At 37.4% G+C, this 21224-nt stretch overlaps 1 protein-coding gene across 2 annotated transcripts in view; it reads left to right on the plus strand.

Moving 5' to 3' along the window:
* LOC107193498 (RNA-binding protein 24-like) overlaps window positions 1-18891 on the plus strand; it is a 34897-nt gene extending 16006 nt beyond the window's left edge. The window contains exons 5-6 of one of the 2 annotated variants that reach the window (XM_015582952.1): window positions 15687-16054; window positions 18109-18891. In XM_015582952.1, the coding sequence (XP_015438438.1) occupies window positions 15687-16054; window positions 18109-18269 (529 nt within the window). In that variant the 3' untranslated portion in view covers window positions 18270-18891. The remainder of the gene's footprint in view (window positions 1-15686; window positions 16055-18108) is intronic. The other variant, XM_015582953.1, reaches the window with a different exon arrangement.
* The last annotated feature ends 2333 nt before the right edge of the window (window positions 18892-21224 follow it).

A 21224-nucleotide genomic window follows, 5' to 3' on the forward strand; every position in this document is an offset into this window, starting at 1 on the left:
TCTCGCAGCAGATAAAATTCCATCGAGGCTGAAAGCCATTAATTTAAAACACGCGACAGCATTCACGTATATCGTTAGTATTCGAGTATGTATTTCGATTGTTATATCGTAAGAACTCGAATACTTGGACTATGTAGTACATCTGTAGTATTCGATTGCTTCACCTAAATAGTCCATCGTTAGTATTCTAGTACTTCGATAGGTATATCGTTAGTACTCGAATACTTCGATTAGAATATCGTTAGTATTCGAGTAATGCGACTAGTATATTGTTAGTATGCGAGTACACTTCGTCTATTTAATTCATAATACCTCGTTTGCGTCGTAAGTGTTCACATAATCGTGTATTGTGCAGCACGTGTCCAATAATTAGTGGAGCATAGGTGGAAAGGTGAAATCCAACACCGACTGAGTTTTATACGTCAGAGAGGGTTTTCTCGGCGCGGGTAAATCCCGTCGTGTCGTAAGCTATCATAACCGACCGCCGACGACAACGACTACGAAGACGACGAAGACGACGAAGACGACGAAGACGACGAAGACGACGAAGACGACGAAGACGACGAAGACGACGAAGACGACGAAGACGACGAAGACGACGAAGACGACGAAGACGACGAAGACGACGAAGACGACGAAGACGACGAAGACGACGAAGACGACGAAGACGACGAAGACGACGACGACGACGACGACGACGACGACGACGACGACGACGACGCGTCGGCCATCTTGGTGGTTCTGGCGTTGGTCCAGTCTTTATTTAGATCCACCTGTCCCCCGTGTCAGCTTTTATGCTCGAGACATTTCCTCGAGGGTTCCTATGAGAGGATTTTAAATACGAATTAAAGCGGTTCCTTCGGGGTGGAGGGGGGGGGGTAATGTTACAGAGAGCGCAGCCTCTTAACGAGATTGTCTATTTTCTGCCGGCGTCACTTTCGTCGATCATCTTTCTTGATGTCGCACATTGATCCCTCGTTTATCAGTTCTCTTTGTGGATTAAGGTTATTGTGTCTCGGTATAGTTGGCGATGAATCTAAGGAGCGGTTATGTTGCTTGAAACGTTTTCTGTAAAAGATTCCACGGCAGATGAAGTCTTGCAATGTATTCGAGCAGATTGAGAAGATTGATGCAAATGGTTTGTCAGTGGAATGGATTTTTTTATGATGTATTGCTGTTCCTTTAGTCTGTAAAAGTTGGAACAAAATGTTTGCTCTCAATGTAGTTAACTGGGAAAGTTTTAGAATACATCTAGATTGTTCGTAGCAGTTTGTCATCATTTGCAAATTATACACAGAAAATTATACGTCATGTGAAAATATATTTAGTAATACGATGAACTTAATGTGAAGTGTATCCGTAATTGTATTTGGCGTTCTTTTAAATAATCAAGTATACTCAGAAGGGAGTACTAATTAAATATCTATATTCATTAGCTATAAAACACAATATGGAGTTGAATTATACTCGTACTGGTCTTTTTAATTCAATTAGCAGCATTATGACAGATAATGGAAATAAGCGAACCATAGAATTATAAGTACATTTTCTACAATTAAGTGCTCTACGTCAAGGGTCCGCCTGTATTGCTACCCACTATCTGGTCTCTGGTATGTGAAAATACAGCGTGACTGACTACTTCAGTTTCATTCTCGAGCGATGTACCAAGCATTTAATTCGATTTGGTCTTACTAAGAAAGCAAAGGCGGCGTTCTGCCCGCGAGGCGCTTCATACGGAATGTCTGTTTCTATTTTCATTGTCGATGCTTCTATCCACCTGTCACTGTCACTCGCACGACGAGGGCCGTAACGTTTCACAGCGGACGAACTCGCTTCTAGGCGTTTAATTTCGTATATCCACGAAAGTAGGCATTCGAAGCTAATAGTATAAGCTGGTCTTACCCAGAATGTCGCACGCTTCGAATCCAGTTTCACGGAACTATAATTTCTTGCGTGCTCGGAACCAGGTTTACTGCTTCGATATCTTAAGGGCGACCATAAATAATCGTTTCGTCAACGTGTAACGAACTGTCTTTCGAAAGATAAAATTTTATTTTTGTCGACGCGTTGTACGTCTTTCTGCATGGCTTACGTTCACCGTCGTGTTACGGCTGTGATGGATTATTCTATTTCACGGTGATGTATTGTCCGTATTTTAGAGTTCTCGGGTTTCGGATTTCGTAAGTTGTTTCTGAATTTACTACGAGACAGTATTTTAAATCTAGGTCGACTTCCGGTTCGCCGGCTGAACCTGCAGATTTATAAATTGTTACCGTTTTGATTGTCCAAGCAATGCTTCACCCATTAAGACACAACTTTTCGTTAACGCAATTTGCAATTATTTTTCAGTGAATTTACATTATTGAATTCTGTTTTTCATGTTGTACTTATGAAAGAGGATTTTAAGATTCGCTTAGTATTTTTTCGTCACTATTTTGTCTTCCATTTAGATCTTACGAAATTTTTAAACTTGAAGAAATTGTAGTATTTATAGTAGGTACTATGCCCAATTTCTTTTTAATCCATGGAAATTTTGTGGTGTATCTTTCTTACGTAAAAGGCTTCTATATTATGGTGTCTAGTATTTTAATACATTTTTCATACAGTCTGTAAAGTATATATAAGTTATTCTATTTACACTTTTCGATAAAAAATTGCCAAATGTTGCATAAACGGAAGATTTTTTGTACAAAAAGTACTGATCTAAAAATGTTATTGACAGCATTTATATTATTTCTTGTACACGTAATAATTATGTGTGAGAAAGTTGCTTCATTTCACTGCTTGCACTTCATGGGTTAAATGACGACAGACATCTAGCAAAATGCAACCTACAGTTAACACGTTAAGCCCCACGTTGGTTATTGGTGACCAACAGTAAACTATAGTACCATCATTGGTGACCGACAATCACCGATAACTGACATAACACTGTCTCCCCCAAGTTGTTTTCCATTTTTTTTTCATAATAGTTGGTACAACAGTTTTTAACATTTGTTAACAACTTTGGTTGTTGCGCGATTAGCCTTATCACGTGGCGTAAATAGAAAGATCATTCAAAGATCGACGCTTAACGTGTCAAAGATATTCTAAGCTACTCACTTTTATTCTTGACTATACCATTCTCGTAAAATGTACTATTTTATAGTGTCACCGTGTTAAATTCACTTTCGTCAGAATGTCCTGTAAAAAGATCGCGGTTCGCGACGCAACAATTAAGTCGGGTCGACGGACCACCCTCCAGCCTCCCCATTGGTCTGCTCTGCTCTCCAAGGATTGGCAGATGATCCCATTGGATTATCCACGGCGCCGGCGCTCGCACAATCCGTGCACTGCGCATCGACTCCTCACGTATATACATATGTATTTAGATGAACACACACATACAGACGCGGTTCGTGCTGTTTTCACACACTGTCGTAGTCCACGACACACACACACACACACACCACGTGCATTTCGCCGTGCGACGTACATACATACAGGTGTTTACAGGGTATGCGTTCTGCGCGACGGAAAGCGCGAGGCACTCGTCGACACGCAACGCGGAAACACCATAAAGAGGAAATTACGGTCGTGCGACCACCTGGCACACGTGCCGCCACATTTACACTCGCGTGTGGGGATCGCGACAAGGTTATACCGCATGATTTCCGTGGCCCTCGATAAAAGTGATCGCAGAATATCTCATTTGAGGCCTCGTCCTGGACATTCTACACACACGGGGGTTTCCAAATTTTAAACCGGTTGTGGTAGAGCATTGTTTGTTGCACTAGAACATTGGAAGTTTATATTATTTCGTTGAATGTTTCGAGAGAAATGATTTAAACGGTTTTATTAGGTCATCCCATAAGTTTGTTCCGACTTTTATATCCAGGTTGAAATCCATGATTCAAACATAGTTTCAAGTTTTATGGAAAAAAAAACAAATTAACGTTTGTGCCGTGATGTGTTTACAGAGTTTTTCCACCTGCAGGACTATTCAATAGAAGCAACGTGATTTTTCATCGTGCTAATGCTAGAACTCATGTGGCAAAATTTGTTTAAAAAGGAATATGTGAATTTATTTCAGAAATTTCAGCAATGTCATCTTGTTCCTCGGACCTTGACCCATCTGATTATCATTTATTTTCGACACTGTAATACATTTTGGTTGGTAAAAAATGCGAAAACGCTAACGAATTAAAAAATCGTATTGAACAATATTTTAGTGAATAACCTCTACAAAAAAAGGGGGAAGAAGTTGTAGAACGACTACGTTTCTTCATAAAATTTGAAGCTGTGCTTGAAATATTGACCGAAGCTACGATATGGAGTTCGACACGAATTTATGTGAAGGCTTAATACTTTTGAAAAATTCCTCAAAGCGCCGCTGACGACAGTACGTGTTACACGTTGCTTAGAACAATTAGAAGATCATGTATTGCAGTCGCTCTGTTCGTCAGTACGATGTATAATCTTCGAAATTTTTTATACAAATGTAACTATACCTTATCCAACGAATTGAGTTTGTAACTATGAACAAAGGGTGGCGATGACCATTTAGGTGTGACAGGGACGAAGACAGTTGCCAGCCAATAGCTGGGCTTAGCACGTGAATGTTTAGATTATTTTTCCTGACTCCTCTCATTGAACGGACAATAGGTGTTAACATTGTTAGTGTTGTACGGAAAAGATATCAATTCGGCAAACCGATAGCACTTGTTTCGTTTCTTTCGCTTGGCCTGGGTGCAACCGGACCGCCCACATTAGCAATCCCTTAATTCTTGTGAACAGTAGCAATTGAACAGGAATAGATTGCGTGTCCAATGTACACAGTTGTGATATTTAAACATAGTCGAAACTGAAATAGAAGTTCGAAGTATTCATATTATACATTAAGCCTTCTATCATTTGATTACCTGTTATAAGCTTACTGTAAACAATCGTTTTGTTATAAACCATATAAACGAAGTTACCATCTATCAGTTATGTCTATCTTGAATTCCTCTAGTGTTCAGCTATACCAAATTTAGTTTTGCACCATAAAACCATAAGTAGATACTTTTGATGTACCTATAATGAGGATTCGTGACAGTTCCCTAAAACTTGTATACTTACACAATTAAAACATCTAACACTATTAGATAATGTAGTATATATCGCTAGCACTGCTACGCAATGCTTTCACTCGGTCCAAGACTAATACTTATAAAAACATATACAAATATATTTCACATTTTCCCAACCGTTTCGATTAAGAAATTGCTTTCTGAATTAAACATGTTACGATAACCTACAATTTCCCTAAGTGGTAAGTGCAATCTTTGCAATGAGTGCAAAGAACAACTTCGCTTGTACACTGCTCGAAACAATGAGAGGGTCATATACTGCAGCTGTTGTCCCCGTAAATAATTCCTGTAAAATTCTTTTTTATAAAAACAAAACTAGATGTTAGCATTATATGAATTATTTTGTATGGAATGATTCGTTTCATCTTTTTCCACTTGATTGGTGTATTAGTATCGCCCACACTAGCGATCATCTAATTGCTTTGAACAGTGTAGTCGTTATTCTTATTCCTAAATTGAAGTCAGACGAAGTGTAATTCGACGGTGTTTTTCGCGCGCACCTATGTAACTCCTCTGTTTTTACATTTTAACGACCGTTGTACTTGCCCGTCGTTCCTTCGATGCGTGCACGCACACGTGAATTAGGAGGGGGCGATTAAGCAACTTTGTCCACACGTTGACTGTCGTATTGCGCCGGAGTCGGGAGATTCTAATCGCGGTGTACGGCCACTTTGCGTCGGAAATCGAGGGTGGTCACTTAAATCCGTCACGAAAGGACAATGCAGCCCCCGTCGTGACCACGGAACGTCCTTTCCCTTTTTTGTCCATTAATTCTCCCTCTTTCTTTTTAGATTTTACTCTATCTCCACCTGGTCACCCTTTCCTCGGTGTTAGCGTCGAATAGTTTTACTCCGTGTTTCCGCGACAGCAAACAATAAAACGCCGAGAATTCTCTGACGATCGTCTGCGTCAAATGATTATTAATTCTAACGTTTGACTTCGACAAGAACTATTTGTTGATGGAAATTTTGAAACATTTGTTCTAGTTGTACGAGTACTAGTCAATGTTAGTATTAATATTTTTCAACCCTTTTCGACCTGCATTGTTTTTTTCAAACCAAAAAAATAAAAATTGTTTGGATATACAGTGGGTAAAAAAAGTATTCATACACCCTTTAAAACTTGCTTTTTAGACGTGCCTTTCTTTTTGAACTTAGAAGGATTAGTGTACTATGTAAATGATGTAATAACAAAATGTTGAAAAAGTTGCAATTGGTCGGAATCGCGAAGAAAATATTGAAGGTCACTTTTTGCGACTGTTTTATCTGAGATTGTAATGAAAATTTAACACATACATTGCTTAGATGTATGTTAGTTATATACATGCTGAAATTTTCATCGAAATTGGTTAACGTTGTTATGAGGTACAAACGGTTAAAAATGTTGAAAATCGCAGTTTCTCGCGATTTTTGACCAACAACAACTGTAGTATATACAAAGATTCTTACATCTTTCGATGCCTGTTACTCGTTTCTGTGTTAACCGATTTCAAAAAAAGTTGCAGCATTTATATAACTGACGTAAATCTTGGAAATGTATTTATTAAATTTTCATTACAGTCTCAGACAAAAAAGTTATCAAAAATGACATTTACTATTTTCTTCGAAATTTTGAAAGTCGCAAAATTTTCAACATTTTTTTTACATATCATTTAGTAAACTAATCCTAACTTCACAAAGAAACTCAAGTCACTTGGTCCAATTTTGAAAGAGTTGTTCTGTTTTAAAGGGTGTACAAATACTTTTTTTACCCACTGTATAGTTATTTCCTGGATATCAAAAAAACAAGTAATTAAAAAAAGAAAATAAACAAAATATTGTTTATTAACATAAACGAATATTCATTTAGAAATTCTTAAATATTATTTTCGAGAATGTATCCATCTTACGGTATAAAATTAAACTATGCGATACGGTACCGTATTAAATTTTCAGGCTCATAATGTGAGCTTTAAATGCTAAGTAAGTTAATGATTCCAAATGGTATCCTACGGTCGCAAAGGATTAAATATGCAGATTGAAATACTATCCATCAACTTCCCTCCTGCTGATATTGGATAACTTTTGACAAGTCTTTGTGTATTACATGTAACGAAACAAGCCTAGAAAGTGCATCTTGCATATTAGTAAAAGAAGTAAAAAGTCATACCAAAACTCTATATCTAAAAATGACTTTGTATTTCACTAAATGTTTTTAGTCTCGTAAAAAAATAACACATTAATCAAAAGAAATTTGAGGAACGACAGTTTTTTTCATGAAATAGGTATTTTTAAAATAAATTGGAGTTATCTTTGAAATAATAAAAATTTTTTATTTTCCATGAAGTACAACAATTATCCTTGATATCATAAAGGATAAAAATTTTCAATATAGATCACAATTGTGTCGCTATTAAATGGCGGGTTGTTCAAGGGTAGAGAACAATTTGGCCTTTGAAAGTAGATATTTTTCGGTCAGCGACTGTATGCAGGTTATAAAAGTTCAATAGTAGAGTGTTCAGTTAGAATATTCGAATAATAGCTTATACGGATAGTATATTGGAATAGTAGATTGTTCAGATATAATATACGAGTAGTACCGATAATAGATCTTCTGCATGTTATGAATTGAAAATGGAACAAAAACGATGACGGTTCGAGTCTAGTTGTCAGTTCTTAGCGGGTGATAGTATTAATCTTAGGAGGAATTGTGCAATGTATTTTTTTTTGCACACCAGCGTAACCGTGGGTTTCATCGATCGTATGAATGTTTTCTACATAATTCTTGTCACGATGCCCGGCCGGCAATTTCACATCGCAAAAATTACGCTCATCATTAAAACGGTCACCTCGTTTCCGCACGAAGGTCTCAAGGAAAAAGTTATTGAATAATAATTATTATGTTCTCGGACGTTCTTAGTCTGTTCTTGTTGCTGACAATTATTCACTTTGGTCTTTAACTATATTATGATTTTATTATATAATTATGCGATTCCTCAATACGCCAGCTATGACTTACAAATGAATAAAAAAACGTCAAGTACATTAATGCAGTTCACAAGGGAAGTAGTAATATTCGTTAGTGTTGATTTCGTAAACGTCTCTCGATCACGTGTATGTAATTAATTTACAAATATTATTTGGAGGTATACTGTCATCAGATTAGAAATAGATTCACGATCTCATATAGCAGATGACCGTTTTTTAATATTACAAATTGTTTTTCAATTTTGTGTCTTGATAATTTTTGTTAACCCTTACTTTTATTTCAATTTAATTTCTTAATATGTAAACCTATCTATTTCTTTCTGCGGAAGGAAAATTAATTTTTTACGTTTCTCTTTATTTTTAGACAATCTTTCAAAAATATAATTTTTTTTTATGTAATTATGATTAAGATTCCAGTTACATAGTGGAATTGTGGTATCAAAGAAAGGTCGCCAGTTTCGGGCACACAGACCCGCCATTAGGTGAATTTTTGTACGGCAATTGCAAACGAAATATATAGATGAGCATTTGTAGGTATAGGTGTGGAACATGTGGCACAAAATATGTGGTCGGTAGAAAAAATAAAATAAAAACACGCAATGTGGAAAAAAGTGGGGTTGAGGACACGCGAGACATACATAATGTACGGGACCACGGTAAAGATGCGTCCGAAAGATAAATTCAATAGAAAATGGAGGAACGAAAAAAACGTAGATGATGTAATAACGTAAATTTACTTATTTTTTCAAGGTCTGGTCCACCTTTTTGGAAGAATATAGCTATTGAGTCGTTATTGAGTTACGTAATCGTCAATATATGCGATATTTAATACATTGTTAGTACAGATCTTATAAAATAATACAAATATCATAAATAAAAAAAGTATGAAATTTTAGTAGATTCCATTATGTTTAACAGTAAGTGAACGTTCTAGATTAGTTCAGTTCACGTATTGCGTCGTACAAACTATTCGAAGAAAAAATTAAAATACCATCTATTAAACTTCAGTGAATTTGTTAGAATCGTTAAAACGAGTGAAAAATGAATAATTTAGAAGTGGAAGTAGGGAAACAGTTTCGAAAAATTTACGACACGCAGAATATTTCGAAAAATATTTCGGTTGGAAAAATAAATTGAAAATACTGTATGAATTGATTTTCTCTACACAAAAATCTACAGAATAGATCTGGTGAAACGCCGATTATTCGAACTAATAAGGAGACAAATCCGTCCATAGTACCGATTTTTTTGAAAATTTGTCCAGAAGAATCAAAGCTGCAAATACATACATACATACATTATAAAACTACTAAAAATTGAACGATTTTGGAAAATTGATATTTGTAGCGTGAAAGATCATGGAGTAAGCTTAATCTAAAAAGCAAATTGAACATTCTTAAAGTTCTATCGTCAATGTTCCTTCTAAAATAAACATTTGGACGACATCTCTAACTTCATCGATGGCATTACTTTCATCAACAGACAATATTGTCATCGTCCATAATTTTTTTTCTCATTATTTCTAAATATCGTCATTTAAAATGTTTGAATCCAGTAATTCGTAATGTCAATGAAAGCGTCGTTTAATTTACTTTAAGTTCGTTTAAGAGAAATAGATGGGTATTATCAACATTTTAAATAAATTTTTTTTATGAAATACTCGTGATTAATTCTATGTTCCAATAATCGATATTCAAGAGGATTTCGGAGTTCCGATAACTGATATTCGCATAATCGACGTTTTAGTGTATTTAATATGCATCGAATTCTTATTTACAAATCAAACTGCGTTGCCGTTGTTTGGGGACAGACGGAAATATTCAGGCGTCGAAAGAACTTGGGGATGCTGGGGCGTCTTATTAATTTCCGTAAACTTGGCGTTGAGTCCTCGCCGGGTGGTATTGTCCGAACCGAGAAAACTGGCTGCAAGTGCCCTGAGTAAAGCATCTGGTAGCCATCTGGGAACGGGCCAAGTGTAATATTTTTACGGCGATCGGCGGTAAACTAATCTTCGGGGCGATCAGTCCAGGACAGGAAAAAAAGGGGGAAAAAGTGTGATAGCAGGTGAAGTCCTCGCGTACCGCATTCAATGCGATGGTAATGAAGTCTCGTAAATCTAAGTTCAGTTGCGAGTTATGTACCCACCCGTTACTATTCAATGGGATAAAGATTACTTTTGTAAGTCGTTTGTTTTAATGGCGTGTCTCTTGAGAGTGTCCAGTTTGCTGATCTTTGGCGATTCTTTTCTAACAGATCGTCTGCCACGTTACTCATTCGAGCCATCCACAGGCCAAAGTGAATAACTCAGTCTTTTGAATTTTTTTCAGATTTTAGTGCCGAAGCACTTGATTAGTGCTTAATTTTGTACACTTCAAATACATTTTAAATATAAATTTTGTGTAGTTACTTAGATTGGTGAATGAGTGGCTCATTTGTAGGTGCTACAGATTTTAACAACAAAAACAATTGAAGGACTAGTGAACTATCTAAATCATACCAAATTATATAGTCAATTATGAATCCATCTAAACGTGTTATTATTAGTATTAGTAGTCTGAAGTACATAACTACATTGTGTAAGTAAAATAAACTTTGTTTGGATGATATTTTTTTATTATATTTATCTATAGATGTTGGAAACGTGTCATTTTCTACATGTATCGAAGTTCTTCGTAAATGCATTTCAAAATCGACGATGAAATGTGATGATTTGTTCTGCATAAATAATACTCTTGTATAATACGGGATAAAAATAAAAGTACATATATACATTCATACAACAGTCAAGTTATAAGCTTTCATCGCCATAAGGGAAGTTTTAAATTTTTAAATGCTTTAAAGTTTTAAAAGTCTCGAATGTCCCAACCATTATTGTTAGGGAACGAAAGAAGTAGGACGATATCTACTGACATCTCGTTAAAGACCATTCTGGGAAATCTATAAATTAGCTTTTACATCTTCATGATGCGAACATATCAGGCGGTAATTATCTATCATTCGTATAGTTATTCACTAATTTTATTAAGGGTATTTGAAGCAAACACACGATTCCAGAAAAAAGTTATGTCGCTTGTTAGAAAACCAGGAAATAAAATACTGGGTTCAACAAATTTTACTGGAGAACGTTTCATTTAACACTAGAACTACCACTCTAGAAAATGTATACTAACTTAAATTGAACAATATATTGATACGTATAATATATAATACAATATAATATAATACAGTATAATGTAAAATATGTAATAAATCAAAGGTGAACATAAATTCCGACAAAAGAAGTTTTATGATTTTAGCAATTGTAAAACAAGAAATATGAAATTCGTCATTTTTACGGGTTTGGTGGTTCTCGTGTTAATGAATTAGTTGTTTTTTTTTTTTAAATCATTCAATAGATTTTCATTAATAACTCTCCTATACTGCATTAGAAATTCACAGGAATCTCGTTCGAACCGACGAATTCAATTTCGGCGTACAAATCGAACGAGACGACGTGCCCGCAAAATCGTGAGCTTTTCGAAAATATATGCTTAATAACCCGTCTCCGGTAGACACCAATCCGACGAACGGTCTATCATTTGAAGCCGCAGGACAATGTATTGATTTCCTTCGTGAACTGGACACTGGCTATTATCGATCCGTTAAAAAGTTCAGGGCTGTCTCCTGTGTCACATGTCCTTTAGAAACACGATTTTTGAGTCGCGCAGGTTCGTCGTTAAACTTGCACAAAGAATTTTGACGAAAATAAAAAAAAAACAAACGAAAATACCATATTGGTAGAAACACCTTAAGGTTGTATAACAAAGTAGACACAATGTACAAGACAACAAATAAACAAGATGTGACATGAAAAAAAAAGTAAGCATTTTTGTGTAATTTTCACATTGTACGCGTCGATGTAGAAATCGCAATTAAAAATAATTGGTTCCAACCGGTGAAGAAATATTTTACCCTGTTAAAATTGAACTAATTGACCTAATTGAGCTTCTACAAATCGATTTCGAGCGTCTTCCGGCCAAAAAGAACTGTTTTTCGGTTGGCCGCGTTACGATAAATGTGTAGTGATGGGTAATTGAATCGAGTTGCTCGGGCCGGCTCGAGCCAATGGTTCTTCTAGCTCGGCTCGAGCGAGCTCGGGTGACAGCTTTATGAGCTCAGCGGAGGCTCGAGGATCTGCTAAGCCAAGCCTCGGCGCGTAGACATTATGTTATCTGACACTCCTATTGTCCTTTATAAGCCTCCGTCGATCGACATTCGGTTACAATGTCAAACGCAGAATGAATCACGCATGAATAAAAATTTTAACTTTTACTCCTTTCAGTGTAGTTTCTTAAAAATGTTATGAATAAATTTTGGAGATTGTCCCGATGAAAATAAATCCAAATATGACATAAATCAGACATTTATTAACATACAATTCGTATCGCTACATAACGTATGAATAACAATTGTTCTCGCTAGATTTCTGCATTAAATTGTGAAAAAAATCTCATACATTGCAAATACCGGGTACCTATTACATAACTTTCTCCAATTTTTCTTCGTTTGAAAATTCTGGTTTTTCAATTTTTCAAATTTTTTTGTGAGGTGCGTCGCACTTCAAAAAACGCAAAACCGATTTGTTTGACGTTTCTTCCGTGTAAAAATATTTCTTTATTAAATTTTATATTTTTTTATTTATTATAGCTTACTTTTTGTTTTATATGTTCTTTATTAAGTTTCTAATAGGAACATCCAATACTATATCAGCATAATAAAACAATGCACGAGTGACACCAAGTTCAATACTTAAAAGTAGTTTTTCATTATCGAATGTTTGCAAGTTAGAATACTGCAAGAATATCTACTAAGAATCTTTATGCAAATGATGGGATATATATACAATAAACAATTATTTTTACTTCATCGAAAAGATAAAGATTTTCCTTTAATGTTGCGATTCGAACTATATATACATGTAATGCTAGAAATAGTTCAAATTATGTTGTGTTTGGACTTATTTGCATCAGGAGAATCTCCTAAATTTATTCCGAACATTTTTAAGAAACTAAACTAAAAGAAGTTTAAATGTTTATTGATGCATGATTGATTCCGTGTGTCGACATTGTACCCCGAGCGTCGGTCGACGGAGGCTAAATACGGGATTAGATAACATATCTACTTGCCGAGGCTCGGAGGTCCTGCCGTGGATCGAGTGCTCGTAGAGCTGGCTGGATTCCTTTCAGTTCTGCAGAACCGGGGTTCTGCTCGTGAGTCGCCACCGCTCCTTGAGCTGGCTCGGTGACTCGAGTCGGCTCGAGTAACTCTGTGAGCTCCGTTTCCGGCTGAAGCGGCTCGATTACCCATCATTATTAAAATTGGTGAACGGGGGCAACGGGAGAACTGAGGTCGGGATGGTGAGTCTTTGCACGCGATCAGTTTTTCGTTAACAAACCGAAAAAAGAAGAAATGATCAAACGAAAAAGAAAAAGAGAGGAAAAGAGATAGAGACAGAGGCACTGGCGGTGCGTGGACCACGTGTATCACTTTTCTTTTTTCTTTCTTAGGCCTTGTGAGAATTTTAGGTACTAACGTTGTTGTTAGGTAATCGTGTGCCGTGTGCCGTGTGTCGAGAAGTATCTTTTTCTATTCGTGGAGTTACCTACATACACGTTTGTCGTTGGTTTGCTGTTGTTTTGCCGACACGTTAAGAATTTCTTTTTTTTTTTCTGGATTTGTTGCGCATTTTTTGTCACGCCTTAGTGATACTACCACACCACCCCATTCTCTCATACTCCCGTTGCCTTCCTTTCCAGTTTCCTCGAGCGTTTTTCCTATCCCAATCGTCTGGCCCGCCACACCAATATCTCACACCAACACATCATCGACAATAAAATGTTTTTATCGATACATTATCGAACGCCCTATCGGGACGCGGCTTCGAAAATACGTGGAACCAATTACTAATTCAGCGTCATACATTTTCGCGGGAAATCACGAGGCATCACGATCGATTCGCCTGTAATACGAACTGTGATAAAGATCGTCTGTTCTGTGATGTTTCCGACAGTTTTCTGGCACAATTATGTCGCCTCGGAATTGTGCAAAGCGAAAATATGCTCGCATAAGACTCTTAATGTCAAGTTCGAATATATTGATGTATTAACGGTCGCCAAGTTATCTATTTGAAAATTTCACTGATAAAACGATCGTTTCATATACCGTGTATCTTAATTGCAAAACTAACCCTCAAGAACACGATCCGTGAATACCTACGCCATTTCTTTCTTTCGTAATTTTAAACGGCAGTAGAACATTTTTTCTTTTATTTAATAATTTTCTGTTTTTAATGGTAGACAATTAGGATGAGAGGTAAACGTTTTTTTCGAGTAAACAAATTTAGAGAAATAGAAAACTTCTCCGTACGAAATACGCCGTCCGTGTGCATAAGGATTAATGAGGATAGTCGGGTTTTACATTCAGGACACTTTTTTACATCGTTTTACACGAATTAATATCCAATTAATTACACGAAATAATATCCAAACCTTTCACCCCACCCTCCAATGGCCTTGAACTGTATAGGAATAAATGTACGGTTGAAGCAGCCGATGCTCGTCGAGTTTCATCGATTGAAGGATTTAAAATCGTGAAACATCGTGGACCACAGGTTGTTTCAAGAAGCAAGTGTGATTACGTAGTAATCTTGGTGGACTGAGACTGGGCAAGTAGAGTGACCTCACTATAAAGTATCGATTAAGTTGGCTGATAATTTCTGTTGACTCAGTCGCAACTAAAATATTAATTCGAACCAATCCTTAATAAATGCTTTACTACAGAATTCTAAAAGTTGTCGAATTATGCAGCAACGCAAACCAATGGCATCAACGTTATATTTGAATCCTGAATCAGTAACTATTCTGTTATTGCACCATAAATGTCGTTTCTTAATCTGCAGAGTTTGAAGGATTATCATTTATCTTGAAAAGATTTTTTCTCCTGAATCGACAGACTTTCATCAATGAGTCATAATTAGACTGCAGATGTTTAGGCAACTATCGTCAGTTATTTCACAGAAATCAGAGTCATGAAAAAGTTAATTTCTGAAATAAAGGGCTTTATTAAGCCATAATTATGTGAAAAATTTGATTTTATTACACTTATCACCCTTGTTTGTGTCACAAATGCATAAAAATCCGCAGTCTAGTTAGCGGAAGGTTATCGAATTGGGATCATTACCTAGATTGGACCACTACTGTAACTTTTCATGCATAAGCAATTTGCGCCTTATGATAGACAATATCTGTTGCTTATATACTAAGTTAGTTAATGGGGAATCATCACTATCATATACATATTGTCTATTGTATGTCACAAATTGCTTACACATGACAAGCTACAGTAGTGGTTCAATTTAGGCGATTCCCCTTCAACCCACAAGCTTCTTGATTCCACGTTTAGCGATTTCAAGGTGTCTGGAAAGAAAAACGACATTTATTATGCAAAAACTTAACTATCACAGTCCACCACGATTAGCCGACAAGTATTCTCTGTATTAGATGTCTGAGTGCCGCCACCGTCTCCTTCCTGGTCGTGCAGCCCCTCTAACCGTGCATCGTTTTCGTTTCAGAGTGCCACCGGGTTACATGTACCAGTCGCCTTATCTGGCGGCCGCAGCGCCAGGTAGCTTGGTACCACTTCCAGCGACTCAGCTGAGCCACGCTGCGGCGATGGCGGCCGCGTCCCAATTTTACGAGTATCAGAACGTCGCTGCTGCGGCCGCGACGTATCCGGGGACATCGTACAATTTTGCAGAGGCTTACCCTTATACCAGCGCTGCCGCGGCTGGTATGTGTTTGAAAACTGTCCAGAGCAAGGACAGCAACGGGCTGATACACCACCATCAGCACACCGGCAGCAGCTCCGCGATGCTGGCACAGCAACGATTGGAGAAAGCTCTCCTGCCGCCCTTTCTGCCGTCCTTGCTACGTAGCAACGGTAGACCATTACTCGAGAACAGAACACACTGAAAAAGAAAGGAACGCTAGAGAGAGAGAGAAAGAGAGGGAGAGAGAGTCGGCGAGTGAGAGAGTGAAAGAGAAAGAGAGCAAGGAGATCTTCTTGAAGCCTTCCTTTTTCGTAGTGGAGTAGATGCACTCGCAGGGTGAACCTCTGCAAGATTCCCATGATATATTTTCCATTGCAATTTAATTTCTTTTTTTGTTGGAAAATTCCAAATTTTAATAACAATATATTACGTTCTCGAGATTTGTTTTCGTAATATTCGAGCAATCGTAGTATGAGAATGCAAGCTCATTTCGTCTTGAAATACACGTGCAGCATAGTCTGATACTTCTTTTGATGGTAATGGCGAAAGTGATGCATGCGTCGTGAAAGCTACAGAACTGCTGTTCCTTTGTGTGTAACAAGGTAGATTTAGATACAATTAACAGTATTCAAAGTGCTGCACGTGTCGATGACCTTGTTACGATTGTATTGAAGATTTAAAAATATTTCACGTATATACGAGGTGTTTCAGAATACATAACTACTAGACTTGCATTTTTAGTATCTATATTCAATTCTACATATGGTATGGCTTTTTCTGACAGTAATTTTTCTTAATTATTTTTTGAGGCTTATGTATATCATTGTGAACCTCTTCCTGCGTATTCAAGTTCAGATAAACAGCAAGTACTCGTTTTCGAGAAGAGCTAATCAAATATTTTAAATTCCTTGTTTAGAAAATCATAATTCTTCGATTTGTTTTGGTTGCTATTACAAGTTCTGTTTATCATTTATTTATGTTTTCATTTACAATTCCGAACATATTTCCACTTCTTCTTTTGTCGTCGAAATCGAAGTTTTGTGATATAAATTTAAAAATGATCAGAACAAAATCTGAAAAGATGGATTTAAATTTTTTCCAATGGGAATCTTGCTATGGATCCTTTCTGCTCGTCTCACCTGTCGCTTCTTCGAATTGAGTTAGTGAATGTTCTGTAATGTTGATGTGTTTACATTGAATTACACTGTTTTCCGCGATCTTTCTAGCAGGAGAACTTTCTGTAATCTCTTTATCGTGAAATTTTCCACGGAACGATATGGTTTCGTTATAGTTGTTGCGTTTTCGTCCGTTTGATGATATTTGATCGAACGAAGAGTGTCCGCACGGACGTTGTTTTAATTTACGCTGGAATGTCTCGCCTGTCGGTAGAACAGATACACGAGAAACAAAGTGGAAACGCATCATTGCATGCTTACGCCTATAGCTTCGCACTCAACACGATGATCATGCAATTTTGTTAATGCTCTGATGTGCTGTCTACGGTGGTGGTGGGATAAGTAGTCACAGTGGATGACAGTAGTTAATAAGCTTTCATTTTGCAACACTAGTGTCTTGCCAAACGTTCAAACTCTAATCGTGAAAATATTAAGGCATAGCCAGAAAAGAGTACGAATTTTCTGCAGCACCGACTCGCAACAGAAAGTTGCAGGTAACCAAATGGAAAACAATCCTTCGCTAAGTACTACTTTGCTACAATAATCATAATTATTGCTTCGTACAATTCTGGAACATTTTTCGAAAATATATGCAGGACTATGAAGTGCAACTAGTAAGCTATACTTTGACTCAATTAGAGTCACTTCGTCCCAAATCAGAAAATGATCATTTTTGATTTTGTGACTCTGCAAATTGTTAAATTAACTTGATTTTTACTTGAACGTGTATTTCACGTAAAAATACCCACAAAAGAGCTACAAAATCGAAAATCATTTTCTGACTTCGGGACTAACTTACTCTGACTGAGTCAAAGTTACCCCAATTTACGGTACTCATTAAATTCCAACCTTTATCTTAAACAAAACGCTAAATTAACATCAACGAAACAAGTTGCACTTTGCATAGACTTTGCACCAAAGAAAAATAATCCTCAAAGAGGTCTGTTCCGCGCGTTCTCGAAGGGTTATCTGCACCAAAATATTTTCTCCGTCCATAAAAGTACACGGAATCTCGAAATACGATTTGTATGTTTTTTTTTATTTTACAGCAAATGCGGCGGCAGCTAGCTACGTGACACCGTATACGTACGCGACGCTACCAGGTGCAGCTGGATTGCCAGCAGCCGCAGCTGCAGCTGCAACCGCGGCGGGCGCGGCCTTCCCGGGGCTACCGTACCAAACATCACCTCAGGAAGCGAGATTGCAGTAGAGGCTGCGAACCGACGAACGAACCGCCGCCAATGGATACGTCAACTGTCGTCGTCGGTCGATCGAATTCCGGGGCGCGCGGCGTTTAAATTCGCGTTTTCAAAAACTCGATCCTCGCCGTGCAGAAAAAAATACTTCGTTCTTCGCTTTGTCCTCTGCGCTCACAGCATCCGCCATTTTCGTGCGTTAAGGGATCGTCGGGGGCCCTCGTCATCCGGTGCAACCGCGCACGCGCGACCAGATGCTACATATTCGGAGGTTCCGTTCCACGTTCCCGGGAGTTATATTCGGAGTCGGCGCACTGGACCGGGCCAGAGGAACGGAACGCGAAGAAGAGGACCACGCTACACGGCGTGGCCGTAGCACCCGTTCACGAACGGTGACTCGCACAGTTTCTTACTAATTTAATCTTCAATCTTCCCCATTTCAATCTTCCTATTCACGTTCCCCATTCTTAGGGCGAAGAAACCGACGCGCTTGACCAATACTCATCGGAACACGCGACGAAACGTAATAACGGTAAAATTTTAATCGTTTGGAAATAGAGGGTACACGATGGATAGTCGAGGCTTCATGTGGACTGAAAGTTTTTCAAATGATATGAACGACGGGAACGAATCGGAATAGGATTCTTTAGTGAGGTAGGCGTTCGACCTAGAAATACTCTTTGTTGGGCTGAATACAAACGCTAATGCAGAATCGATATAAAGAAAACGTTGTTCACAATTTCAATTTCAAGACGCGTTTCTTCCACTGAAGAGTTCTCGACGTCCTTTGTGGATCTCCGCTACTATCTCTAAATTTTGTCGCAATTTTCCGGGGAGGAAGATGTTTAAGAACGTAATTTTGACTCTTTTACGGGTATCTGTTCTGACTATTGGTCGAGGATTGAGAAAATTCTATGAATCTAGATGCGTCGTGTGTTTAGATACGATAGGTTCATCGGGCACCGATCCTTTTTCTATTTTGTGCCTAGGAAAATCTTTTTGACCCGACCAACCGCATGAACGTGAGTAAAATGATCACGAAGCTCTCGCGTAATTTGTAATTATCAAACGAAAGGGGTTGTGATATTTATGAACGATCTGACAACAATGAGGTCGGCGTGCACAGTGTTCGTACATCGTATGTAAGTTTGAAATTAATCCCCCCTTTTTAATTTATTTATACCGACAGTTATGAAATTTAATGAGGTGATAAATTGTTTAAGTGTTTACTTTATATTCGAGTTCGAACACTTTGTATAGTATATTCAATCGACCACGCGGAAACTCGAGGGACGTGAAACATAGACGAGAGGGAACGATATAAATTTATTTCGACAGGGCATTGTTAGCTTCGTGGCTATAACTCTTGCCGTTTAGGAATACATATGTCGTTTACGACAGATTAGAAAGAACTTTCTAAGTGATTCATTAGGATGAATGTTGTAGACGCTTTTAGTAACGATGGCCACGTTGTAAGTAAATTAACGTATCAATGTTGCCTTGAACAATCGCTTTAGAGGCGAAATTTACGAAGTGTCTTGAAGACGATGCCTTACTTGCGTGACTCGTCGGAGTCACTGAAACGAACTGATCAGTGTTTTGTGGTACGAATCCAAGGAGGACCAACGGACGAACGAATCGGTCTTGCGAAAGCCACAGAATTCTGTGAAAACATCCATAGATTATTTCGTTTTTTTTTTCTATAAAATAGACGTTACCTGATTTTTCCACGCATTAAAATCAATAGAAATTGATTTTTAACCAAATTCAATTTATACTCTTTTTAACCATTTTTCTTTAATAACAGAACTACATATTCAATTATTTACATTTCAACTACAAACTGCCTTTTGTTCTTCAAACTGTATTTTTGTGTCAAGTCTGATAATTAGTACCTTAATTTGCAAGACATTTTTTGAAAGGATGCGCCGACAAAGGTATCAAGAAATTTATATGTGCCGTCCATAATCGAAAACAAAGAAGAATTTACCAAGACACATGAACTTTCAAACATTTCCTTCTCAAAGTATAGTAATTTTTATTTAGGACATTTATTAACCCCAGCAATGTAAAATTAAAACGAAAATCGTTCTAACTACAATATGCATATATATATTTTTATAAACTATAGGCTCTTATAAAGAGTGTATGAAGTATCATTGAAGAGTTATAGATTTCTATGTCGTTAAAGACTACCATTTCGAATGTGTACAGTAAGTTGTTGAGTCAAGTAAAAATTGCTATATCTTGGAAGCGACATTTTTTAAAGAGCCTTAATTATCTACCGTATGTGGTACATCAGTACATTTTTCGAAGTGCCCTTACAGCGTCATCCTGTACGAAAAAAGCCAGCCAGCAAACGGAATGTCACGCCGCGAAGAGAATTCGTTCGTCCGATTCTTGCGAGTGATCCTGGTGCCTTAATTAGCACGGCCGAATAGTCTTAATGGTTAGAAACTAGTCAGTGATTCGTTAACGCGTGTACGGAGGGTGAAGCTAAAATGAAACGTGACGACGGGGACATAGGAACAGAAAAAAATGAGAAAAAAAAATGAATGGAGCGACGACTAAACTAGCGAGAAGGGAGACGGAGGATCGGGCTATGAAGAATGAGACTGTCTAGTCCTAAACCCTTCGAGGCCTTAAAAGAGGTACACTCGATTCGTTAGAATTTTAAGTAGACGTTAATATGCATGAGGAAACGGCGAAAGAAACCAAAAGTCTTGTAAAAAGTTTAGCGAAAGGAGGCGCGCTGTTAGGAAGGTTTAATGTTAAGTATTAATTATTACGTAACCGATCGATTAAGGTAATAGGAAAATAAATTAATACTATTGATATTATATTATTATTATTATTATTATTATTATTATTATTAAAATTTACTATTTGAAAGTGAACATAATTTTCCGTCGCGACGAAAGGAGGGAAAATGAAATCCAAGATGAACACCCGCGAGGAACCGCCGAAAT

This window comes from Dufourea novaeangliae, unplaced genomic scaffold (assembly GCF_001272555.1).
Source record: "Dufourea novaeangliae isolate 0120121106 unplaced genomic scaffold, ASM127255v1 scaffold6, whole genome shotgun sequence".
Classification (NCBI taxonomy): domain Eukaryota; kingdom Metazoa; phylum Arthropoda; class Insecta; order Hymenoptera; family Halictidae; genus Dufourea; species Dufourea novaeangliae.